Source organism: Zingiber officinale, chromosome 4A, assembly GCF_018446385.1.
Source record: "Zingiber officinale cultivar Zhangliang chromosome 4A, Zo_v1.1, whole genome shotgun sequence".
NCBI classification, from domain to species: Eukaryota; Viridiplantae; Streptophyta; class Magnoliopsida; order Zingiberales; family Zingiberaceae; genus Zingiber; species Zingiber officinale.
The window spans coordinates 91579961-91592138 of record NC_055992.1 but is presented as its reverse complement, the minus strand read 5'-3'; the positions used below and the strand labels follow the sequence as shown (position 1 = coordinate 91592138).

Below are 12178 nucleotides of genomic sequence, written 5' to 3'. Positions count from 1 at the left end.
TAGCGCCCGTGGTTGTTTTGATGTGATCAGCCAAGTTAGGTTAGGTCCTGTTTGATTTTGATCCCTGTGTCTAAGTATGTAGGAGCTTAGGAGCGTAGGAAGTCGAGCGAAAAATGTAGCTAGCGAGAAGGACGACACGGGAAGGGAGCCGATGAGCTCGGTGCATCTGAAGGATGAAAGAGCTGCGGAAGAGTACACCAGTGAACGAGAAGAACGTCATGACATTCAAGGGACGAGAAGCCGAGGAGGAAGCCTGCTCGAGGAGAAGGCCGGAAATTGGGTTCGGGTGAGCCCTATCTCGGTTGGCCGCAATCACCCAAGCAATCGGGACTTCGAAAGCTGAAAAGGAGAAAAAGAAAAGCTGGAGCTATTTATATCCTGCAGCATTGAGGTCGCCCTCATGGCATTGAGGGCACCCTCCACATTGAAGGTGCCCTCAATGGTGTTGAGGGCACCCTCAACGCAGTCTTTATGACCGTTGACATGCGGATAAAGCTTTATCAGCTTATCCCCTTGGAGGCGCCCTCAACCCCTTTGAAGGCGCCCTCAAGACTCGAGATAGGATTTCCATGAGCTATATAAAGACCCCTGGAGGTAGGAAAAGTGTTTAGTGTGTAAAAGACTTCTCCGCCTTCAAAGAAGGAGATTCTTAGTAAGCTATTCAACCACCTTGGATTAACAACCACCTATAGGTTGTAACCAAGTCAACTGTTGAGTCTTCTTTTCTGTTTCTTTTATTTTATTTTTTATTATTTTATTGTTGTTATTTTAGAGTTGAAAGATCGAGGAGGGTATCTTCTAATTGCAGGCAATTCACCCCTCTCCTCTTCCCGGCCCCACTGCATCAACAGTCCGCTCGGGAAAACCACATTAGAGCAGCGTCTTGCAAGATGGTCAAGTTCACGTTGCCGATTAGCTGAAGCCCTCATGCGGGCCTGTTCCACTAGAAAAATGCATCTGGTCATGGGTGAACCACCGCCGCGCACACTTGCAAAAGAGCCTGGGCCATGGTCGCCTCTGCACTCGCCTGGGTTGCTGACCTCTCTGCGCACCACTGGGCCATGGTCGCCTCCGTGCCTATGTGCGAGGCGTGCAGGACCATTGTCGGGGCCTCTCGCGAGGCCACAGACACCACAACCGTTCGCGCCCACGTGGCGACGAGCATCCGTGGCCTGCCAACCCACGTGACTGTGGGTTGTGCGGCCTCACGGGAGGCGGCAGTTGGAATGTTTGTGCGCATTGTCATGGGTCGCGAGGCCTACATGGTTGTGTGAGCGGCTTGCATGGCCATGGATGGTGCGCCCGTCCACATGGACGTGAGTCGCGCCCCTTGCAGGTTCGCGAGCAACGCCTGTAGTGTGCTCACAAGTAGTGCCTCCGTCCATTTCGTGTGAAGCGCCTCCGCCATGCATGTGAGCATCGACCGAGCGAGTCAAGGGAGAAGAGCGTATCGTTACAACATAATCCCTTGCAGTCATCAGTCGCCGATATCTAATAGGTGCCACAGACTCCTGGGTGGGTGTTGGGTCGCTGCCAACCAAGCTATCCCCATCATCGTCGGTGGAGATCTTCGTTGGTTTAAAATCATCTTCTTCCATTGCAGCAAGCTCTTGCGCATGGAGATCATCCGATGACATCGTGGAGAGAGGAATGAGAAGGCTTTGATACTAATGTTATTTCTTGATCGAGATGATTACCTCATGGATTCCGGAATCTTGCATGTTCAGGAAGACGTCTACAAGAGTCTTATTCGTAGTTCCTCGCTCCAAACATCCTCGGGATCCGGTGGTGATGTCCCGTGAGAAAAGTCTTGTATTTGTGTGATCAAGAGAGAAAGGGATAAAAGTGAGAGTCTTGCACACTTCAAGAGAGAAAACTCTCTTCCTTTTATACACATGGGAGGGGTGTGGTTTGTCTCTTTCCAAAGGTTGCTTTGGTCACAGGTTGCTTTGGCAACCTTTGGCGTGGGTAATAACCACCCATATTAATTAACACTAACAATAGTATATAAGATTCATTTACAAGGGAAAAAACTACCGCATTATCATTTTTGTATGATACTCCCCTTTGGCTAGTGCAAGATCCCTCTGTATCGCACGTTGTCATCACTTGATCATTAAGTGTCATTAGCACCAATGAATTATTCTTTGGTTTTTCTTTTTCATTGTAGGAAGATGATCGATGTATAATCCATGATCGATGTATAATAAAAGATTATTATACTCATCCTAGATGTTTTTCACAGTTCATTCTCAAGTTATGCGAAGGAAGATAAATTACAGAGAATAAAGGTAAATCACTGAATCAACATATAGCCAACAACTAAATTGACTAGGGGTGGGAGGGATATTTTTCCTTTGAGGGCATGCATCCATCACCAGAAATTGATCTTTTATCCCATTATAATAAGTATGTCACTCTTTAATTAATTAGATACCATGTGGAAATGATATATGCTTATATCATTTAACTTGATGTGGTACAATAGAAGCATTTTATCGGTCTCTTCTTCTTTATTTCTTTTTTATCCTTAACTAACTTTTTGATACCACTCGTACATAAATTTTTTTTATAATCATTCTTCATTTCTTTCTTCATCAGGTGTGCTATATGAGTTTCTTCATCACTTTAGGATGATATCCTTCCATCTTCCTTGACACTCGATTAACTATGACCAATATCCTAACTTGAGTTCGTTGAAACAAAGATAACCTACACAAGCCACTCTCTAAGCGATCATTAACATATAGTAAAACTTCCTCGCTCCTCTTCCACATTTTTCATCTAGCTCAAGGTGAGTAATAGATGATAAACCCTTTGGAGTCATTATTGATGTATAGCCTCAATGAATTAGGGCAATAAAAATTAGGGCAAACCTAATTCACAAGGAGATCTTGACGAACTACGATCGAAAGAGGAAAATATCACCCTACTTCTAGAAACTCTTTTTTATTTTTAAATGGCACTCCTCAAGAAATTAAAACTAAGTTGAGCTTTTATTGACTATGACCCAATATTCAACTAAAACTTAGTTGATGAGGTCAAATTAAACCAAGTTAACATAATTTAAGCCACTTCTATGTATATATATAATATGTTAATAAAAAAAAATTCATAACAAGAATGTCCTTGCATGGACTATTCTTGGATATAGTTATGCTGTTTTTCAGAGATAACAACAAGTTTTCTCCATTTTTGGAGTACAAATATTAATTCAAGAAACTAACAAGGAATAATAAGATATATACCCCTCAAATTCTGCAGTAATATTATATCTCCTTCAATGTATAATTTTTGCACCAACCTATCAACAAGTTAAGGATAACCTTGTGGGAAAAATGCCCTTAGACCTAGGAAGTCTCTTGTCATCCCATCACTGCCGCCGCCGCCGCCACCTTGTGTTCTTACCATGAAGCTATTCCCTTCCCTTTTGGATCCCATGATTCCATCAAATGCATCCTGATCAAATGGTCCATCAAACCCTGGATTAGTTGATGAAGAGAGAGGGTTGTTGTTCATGATCATCATATCTTCAAGGAGGTGAGGAGGTGCTACTAGTTGTCCATAGCTTCCTCCTCCTCCACCACCACCGCCGCCACCACTGGCTTCCATTAAGCCAAGTCCAAATCCATCAGCAGCATTGGCACCTGCGTGAGGTGCCATTTGAGGTCTACCAGTGCTCAGAGTTGCACCCATCTGAGCTGCCTTCTGCAGCAGCGCGGTGGCTGACATGTGTGGAGCAGTGACTGTGAAATTAAGAGGAGGAGGAGGAAGAGGAGGAGGAGGACCGCCATGATTAGGGTACTCATGCTGATCGCCGAGATAATTGAGATGGCTGAGGGAATTGGATGAGGTGCTGCCTTGGTAGTTTAGCCATGGTGGAAGAACAGTGCCGAACTGCTTCATCTGCTGCACTTGTTGGTTACTGTGGAAGTGGAGAGAGAAGGGCTCGAGTGAATGTGATGCTGCTGCTGCTGCTGCTGCCGGATGGGAGATTAACTGAAGTGGGTGGCGGCGGGCTGCAGCCATGGTGTTCGCTGAAATGCCCCCGGAGCTACCTTCGACTGCCAGTGCATCGCAAAAGGCTCTGTGAGTGATGAAACTGTCCCTCCTGCAGCAACGTATAACCATGCACCAATGAAATTGAGAATGAAACATCGATCTTCACAAAAAAAAAAAAAAAAAAAAGAAAAGGCTGCAGTACGCGAATTACTCCAAAAAGAAAAGAGTCTCTCTGTGTCTGACCTTGAGAAAAGGGTGCCGCAGTCGCATCTGTATTCCCTGGTGCCGCAGATCTTGGAGTGAGCCTTCCAATCGGAGTGGACGGCGTATTTCTTGGAGCACTTGTCGCACTTCCACCGCTTCTCGCCGTGCTTCCGGCTGAAGTGCTTCTTGATGCCGGTGAGGTCGCCGAGGGCCCGGGAAGGGTCGTGGTGGACGCACGTCGGCTCGGGGCAGATGTACACCTTCTTCCTCACCTCCTTGGGCCGCTGCTTGAGCTTCCAGGGGAGGTTGTGGCCCCTCCTGTGGAGCTGCAGGTTTTGATCCCTCTGAAACCCTTTGCTGCAGATCTCGCACACAAACCTGTTGGTGGCCATCAGCGTCTTGGGGGACAGTGCCACGACCTCAGACTCTGGATCTGATCGATGTATATTTAACGTCCAGATCATTTTAATTTGCATCCATCAACAACAACAACAACAACAACAACAACAACATCAACAATAACAACAACAAGGAAATTAATTATGTTAATTGATGAAAAACCTGGATTTCCTGGGAGGCTCCTCTTCTTCTTGGTTGAGTTTGGAATTGTGGAGGAGGCCAAGGAGGAGTAGTGTTGGTTGGATGAGACACTGCAGGCTTCCCCAGAAGGAGAGGTTAGATTCGACATGTTCTCCTCCAAAGCTTGGTGTTTTAAAGGATATTGATGAATTGTTATCCCTTTCATCTTCTTCTTCTTCTTCTTCTTCTTCTTCTTCAAAATTTGAGATCTGATCTATCAGCAAGCAGTGAAACAGGAGATCTGTGTCTTTCCCTGCAAAAGAAGAAAAAAAAGGAAGAAGATATACCTTCTTATATAAATGAAGATCTAGCAAGATAGGGAATAATTCTTCTTCTTCTTCTTCCTTGTTTTTTTTGTCTTTAAAAAAGATGAAGAACTACAAAACTCATGCACAACTCCATGAACATGCAAACTTTGAAGTAGAAATCAAGGAACAAAAACATAATTCAGATCTATATTTACCATGAACTATGGAATTAAAAATGAGCTGTGTGAGAGAGAGAGAGAGAGAGAGAGAGAGAATGTGGACGAGATGAGCCTTGAATAATTCACCAAATAATATGGCCAACTCTGACGCTAGCACTTTCTGTCGTTTGCTCTGTTCCTGGTTTTATACCAACGCAGACCTAGAAATTCCTTTACTCCTCCCTGTCGGCCGTAAAACTACAATAATCAAACACACTTAATTTACAGAGCTTGATCATCTTAAGCTAGCTAGCTAGCTAGCTAGCTGTTCATCGTGTAGAATAATACAGAGAGGGCATGGATCATGATGCATGCATGGTTTGAGATTAATTTTCAGGTTGAAAATTAAATCAGAGTTCCTGGCGTAGGTCCAATCGATCAGCATGATGAGGCAGGCATAGGCATAGGCATAGGCATAGTCATAGGCATACATACAAACAAACAACAAAGGAACAGAAATCTCGTGAGGTGTTTCAGAGCTCTATTTGGGTAATATTCCTTGCAATCCAAGGAAGGCGAGGCATAGATGACCGTGAGCCCTCTCTCCCTTGTCCACTTCTCCATAGGATAGTGCCAATTAACACTCACTCGGGCCTTATTGTTCCATGCATGTTGCACCAGGTAATTTAATTAATTAATCAGGCAGCCAACTTTCTTTGGAATCTCTGGAGGTAAATATATATAGATGAGTTTAGCAGGCTAGCCGCAGTATTTAAGGACACTGGAGGAACATAATGGTACAAATTACTTACTGTCTTTTTAGGGTTTTGAAATGATAAAAAATTTTATACTTCTCTTGACTGGAACGTGATGAATGTTTTGTCGTGAACGATGGAGATCAGAAATGTGGTCATGTTCATGGCGAGAGAGAGAGGGGGAGATGTACAGCTAAATGTTAGGGACTGAGCTTTGTCTCATTTTTGTAGTGAGAGGGATGCAGTTGAAGCTATGCATGCATGAGCTTCAGGTCTTGCTCCATCGGCATTAATAATAATAATAATAAAAGATTAACAGAGGGAGAAGAATAAGTGTTATGTGTTGGGCAAATAATTGTGGAGATAAATCTTCATTTAATAATAAATAAATAAATAAATAAAGACTCATGTTATAGTTTTGGTTTTGCTTCTCGATCTCAAAAAATGTAATCTTTTAGATTTTGTTTGTTGATTAGAACAAAATGGACACGCACCTTTGGCTTAAAAAAATATATATATTGGAGAAGAAAAATCATTGTGTCGATTCTTGTCCTATATATTTCTTCTTTATTTCTTTAAATGAAAACATTTTTCTTTCATCTTTAGAAAACGTGAGAAGCTTTTCTTGCTCCTTTCGCCCATTAAAAAAAATAGTTATTGAAATTTAACTAATCTCTATCATAGATGTAAATTTTCTTGATCCAATTCTTTTAGGTTCATGTTTTATCCTAAGAAAAGATTTATTTGAATTTTATTTGTATTAAATTTATTTCATATCTTTAATTTTCCCAACTCAACTATTTGGTGTTTTAGATAATTCTTTTTTGTCAAAATGAAGATATGCTATAACTAAATAAAGACATTTATTATAACTAAACGAGTAGTGTATCTACGTAATATAATGGTTATCTATTACAATTTAACAAAGGCATTTACGTACATTTTTATTTTATTTTATTTTATTTATGAAATTAAGGAGGCACCTACGACAACTAGATTAAAACATATGTCACAACTAAGTGAAAGCAACAAAATTGAAACATATATTACAATTAAACTAAGACAACTATTATAAAAACATGAATACTCATCTCACGCCCCCCCACATGCCGGCGTAGATAGTTCATGTAGTGATTTTACCATGAATACGTTTAGGTTGATTTTTAATTGGTACGAAAGCCTTATAGATTACTTCATCCTTGCATAAGCTATTGTTGTTGAGCAAAATCCTCTGTGATTTATATACCTATATCTAGTGGGGGACCGATGATACTGGATAGCCTAGCATAAACATTATCATCTTTTGTCGCAAGTGAATGCTCCTCTCATGACCCTAGGGAATAGCCAAGCCGGTAATCATACGATAGATTTGCAGAATTCAGCAAGTATCGAATTTTGGCAAAAGTCATGAAAATACCCTTCTAGATGGGGTATACTCGATACTTAATTTACTCTCTCTTAATGATGTGGAGCAATCGTGGAGGACGCATTGGACTGACGAATTTTATCTTTTGCATAAATGAATACTCATCTCATTAATCAATTGATTCTTTACAATTGATTGGTCTAAGATGCATTTGTGTAAATTTTATCTCAAAATAGTTGTCAAAAGATTAAAGGTGCATTTGGTTTACCCCATTTTCATTTTTATTTTCTGAAAAACGCGCGTTTTTCGTTTTTTAGAAAATGATTTTTCCGCATTTTTCGTTTTCTTAGAAAACGCTTTATCATTTTCTTAAAAATGAACGTGGAAAACGTAAACCAAACGCGCTTTCCATTTTCTTAAAAAATGAAAACAGAAAATAACGTGGAAAACGTAAACCAAACGCCCCCTTTTCTTACTATTTAAGTTAAGAGATGAGATGTGTCAAACTCAAGTTAACTTTATTTGTGAATATATGAATTGAAGGTCAGAAATTGAAGCACCCAAATGAAAACGTTGCTTGCTAAAATGTATGAGAATTAATAGAGAAGAGATATAAAGAAAATGCTGGCATTCTCAAAGTGCTAAAGGACATATTTTTGGTATAATAAAATATTTTTGAGCATTATATGATGTAACTTTTTAATATTTTATTGAATTTTATCTATTGCAAAGCTAAGGAGACGTAAAATTTTCATCTATATTGAAGCAATTAATTATGTCTAATACCTTGAAGGTGATCGTGTATCAAAAAAATATTAAAAGTCATTAAAGAATTAATAAAAAGACAAATAGTAAAAAGAGAATCTTAACGATTAATTAGTCTTATTTTTTTATTCATTAATATTGTTAGTCATGATTGAAGCTCATCATAAACTAGTCCAATTTATTCAATATTGTTAGTTAACTAGTCCAATTTATTTATTCTTTAATATTGTGAGTTAACTAGTCTCATTCGATTGTTATTTAATATTGTTGGTCATGATTGGAGCTTGTCGAGCTCATCAATTACCAGTGGTGGGCAAAAATAAAAAATAAACGCCCAATATAATATTTACAGTGTGTCATTTTATTTACATCTAACTAGCTATGTGTAATATTGCATTATACTATTATTTTCTAGTTATAAAAGGAGGAGTTACTAAATTTTAACAGAAACGTTATGTTAGATTAATAAAAAAAATAAAATATTATACTATAGTTTTACAAAACAAAGAACATGCTACGTTTATATATTAGCCCCCTCTTCTTGAATGAATATTTAGATATTATTTCCAAGTCTCACAAGATAAAAAAGGGCTATGTTTATGTTTTGATTATTGTTAGCGTTTGGATTTCAGGGGTATTTCTTTATTGGAATACTAGAGAAAGATTGATCTTCAAGAGATCATTTCAACTGATTAAAAGTTGAAAGTATGATTACACTGACAGAGGAAACAACCAGCATCACAACAATAAAACTGAGGACAGACCAAATTTGGTTGGCAGATGGGGAAAAAAAATTATCAAAAAAATTGGAGCGAGCTTCGCACAAATTTGAAGTTTTTGACTAGTATAAAGTTCTCAATGCACTGTAAAAAGAATCTACCACTGTTTGCAATCATCCAGCCGGTCACTTTGATCACCACCAACATTCTGTATTTTTTTTTTTTTTTTCAAAAACCATCAAATGACTAACCAACAAAATATTAGAGCAGATTATAAAAAACAAAAACAAAAAAAAAAAACAAAAACAAAATATTAGAGCAGCTATATATAGAAGGGTATGATATATACCTCCTCATCCTCTTCCTAGCCGTCCTGTATTTCTAACTCATATTCAGCAGCCTCCCCCGTGAACAATTTAACAGCATGAGGAATCAACTTGTCTTTAATCAATGAGCTGCAAATTGACAACGCACAGACTCATTATGATTTAAGTTAGGCAAATGAACAAGAGAACTTTGAAGAATGACTCCATATGAGATGAAGTACCTAAACCGACAGGCAAATGAAACCAAAACATGACTTACCCAATACCATAATCAAATTCTATCAGATTCTGCAACTGATCAGCCTGCCGAAAAAATGACAATGCAATTAGTTGTGATTTTACTTATCTACTTTTAAGGTTGGCAGACAATCTTACGGTGTCGTCATCCAAATATGCACCATCATCAGGTATTTCCGGTGGTTTAAAAAAGTTAAAGAAGCTGTCGCATTCCACAGTTTTGGTTATAGGATTGGTATACCTCCAGCCCATCTCTGGCTTCTTTATAAGAGTCTTTTGAGTTAAGCACTTCCCTTGAAACCATTCAATCTCAGTCCTAAGCAAAATACAAAAGTTTGTTAAAATCTGTGATTTAATCATCAAATGATAAGTGTTGATTCAATAAACCGAAACTAATAACTTACCCAACTATTTTCTTCAAGATTGGATCAACTTCATGGACCATGTGATATGTTTTTGTCAGCACGGTATTCTTGAAAAAAGGGTTAGTTTCAAAGAAAAATTCAAGTTTAAAACCATTGGGTTCAACAATTCTGGACAACTTTATATCTTTTAAATATTTAAGAGCTTTCTCATCACGTTCTTGAATCTGGATGAAGTTAAATATAAAAATCAAACAGAGAAGAAATTAGAAAAGAGGTGTCTTTGTACACTAGATTACCTCCTCAAATAGCACTTCATTATGATTCATAGCATTCAGCCAAAATCCTGGCACACCCTTTTCTGTGGCAGGGAGAAATATAATAAGCACACAAACTAATGCACTACACTCAAATATCAGTATACAAAAATACCTTCGCTAGAGTTGGTTGCAGTTTCAATACCTTCAACTTCAGCAATACCATTTACAATCTCATACCTCTGTAGTTCAATGTGAAAGGATGTAGCAAATAGTCAAGATTTCCAAAAACACTTATCAAATTCAAAGGTCGATGGACGACAACTTATTCTCTAGAGTACATTGTAGATACACAAATATGAAACTACACCACCCAAGGAATAGTAGTTAGTGTATACCTTCGTGTACAATGGCTCATAAAGCTTCAGGTATTTATCCTCAAGTGCGGTTCTTTCCTTGAAAAACTTTGCCATTAGTGCATCAATTTGTCTCTAAAAAATGGAAAAAGAGAAGATACTACTCCATCAGGATATACTAGCATAAATTTTGGAAAACTCTAGTAAATTGGAGATGAAAATTTCAAGTTTGTGAAAGAATTAGTAAATTGAGCATGGTTATAAGACTACCAGTTTTAGCACAAGTTGGACATGAGTTGAAGAATCTTATTAGAAGCTACCTATATCACGATAGCCTTTGCACATCAATAAACAGAGGACACTAGCAAAGCACATGCAAAATCACTCTTCCAAATAAGTCAGTCATATACTGCTGCCTTCATATGCCAGCAGGTCTAGCAGCTCGGAAATAGAATCTTTTCTTCACCTCTTGATACCATAAATTGCAAAGTACTTCTTGACATAAGGCCAAGATTCACATACTTATCATACGGCAAGTTTGTTAACCACACAAGTCATCGACAAACAAATGGAAGGAAGAGATTGATGAACAAAATTTTACATATAAAGATAAATATGAGATAGAAGGAGAACAACGTAATGATTGAATCTACATTTACATGAAACAAACCAAGATCATGTAAACAAAAAATCACTAGTACGTAGTTATGTTCTTGTTGCCAATCAATATTCCAAGTAGACTTAAAGCGAAAAAAGAGAGAAAAATATAAGCAAATTATCTCGGACGGAAAGCACTAATAAAGGGATAAGCAGGAAATAAACACAAAACATATCACAGAGAAAACGCCTACCTGCCGGAGGAAAAAATCAAAATCAAAATTTAACTCAACGAAGAAGGAACCAACCTGGATCTCCCGCAACACTTCAACTCGCTTCCTAACTATTGGGCTTAGCGTTTCCAATTCATCCTCATCCTTCTCTGCGTCGATCTGGAGCTTGTCCTGGGGGTCCAATAACAACATCAAAAACACGTCAAACCCAATAATAAAAGCACCTTTCTCCCCTAAATCACCTACATATCAGGAAAAGAATCGCACCTTTAAAGCATCGACAACACCAGCACTATCCTCCTCCGCATTCAAAGCTGATCAACAGAAACGAGTAAACAAGAACATCAAGAGAACAACAAGAAAAGCAAAGAGAGCAACAAGAATATAAGAAGAAAAAAACAAGGGTTAGCGGATGCAGAATACCGGCGTGGAGGTCGGACGAGGCGTTCGGGATGTCCGTCATGGTTTCCTCTTACCGGAGAAGGGTAAGCGACGAAACCTAGAGAGGGAGTAGACAGAGAGAAAGGAACTCTTCCAGCCTTCGAATCCTTGCGAACGATGTGGGGAAGATGCGAGATACTTATCGACTGCGACCGACGATGCCGGGAAGATACGAGACACTAATCGGACTGATTTAGAAGTCATTAATTTATTTATTATAATTAAACTAAATTAATATAATCATGTTACTATTCCCGCAACGGTCTCCGCTTATGTACTCCCAAGTATACTTGTTTTCTATTGGGGCCCACGAATCCTAACAGTTCGAGTCTTCGAGAGACGAGACGAGTAAGAAACGAGCTGAAGAGAAATTAGCTAATTTCAGAAGTTTTTCACGACATGTTTCATAAGTATACCTGGCTTGTCATTGGCTTGGTTAAGGAGAGTATTGTGCTTGTCATTGAAAATGAAGTCGGTGTATGGCGGGTGGCGTTGCTAAGGCGGCCGGAAGCGAGCGGCGCGTCGTTAATTTAATCTTACTTTGCGCGTCATCAGTTTTATTTGGTGAGAATC

At 39.0% G+C, this 12178-nt stretch overlaps 1 protein-coding gene and 1 pseudogene across 1 annotated transcript; both read right to left on the bottom strand.

Moving 5' to 3' along the window:
* Window positions 1-3111: 3111 nt before the first annotated feature.
* LOC121970155 (protein indeterminate-domain 11-like) lies at window positions 3112-4761 on the bottom strand. The gene is made up of 2 exons (XM_042520667.1): window positions 4246-4761; window positions 3112-4111 (listed from the first exon to the last, which is right to left on the bottom strand). The coding sequence occupies exons 1-2, from the start codon at window positions 4680-4682 to the stop codon at window positions 3316-3318; spliced, it is 1233 nt and encodes a 410-aa protein (XP_042376601.1). The 5' UTR covers window positions 4683-4761; the 3' UTR covers window positions 3112-3315.
* On the bottom strand, window positions 4752-11715 carry LOC121972493 (annotated as a pseudogene).
* Between the last annotated feature and the right edge of the window lie 463 nt (window positions 11716-12178).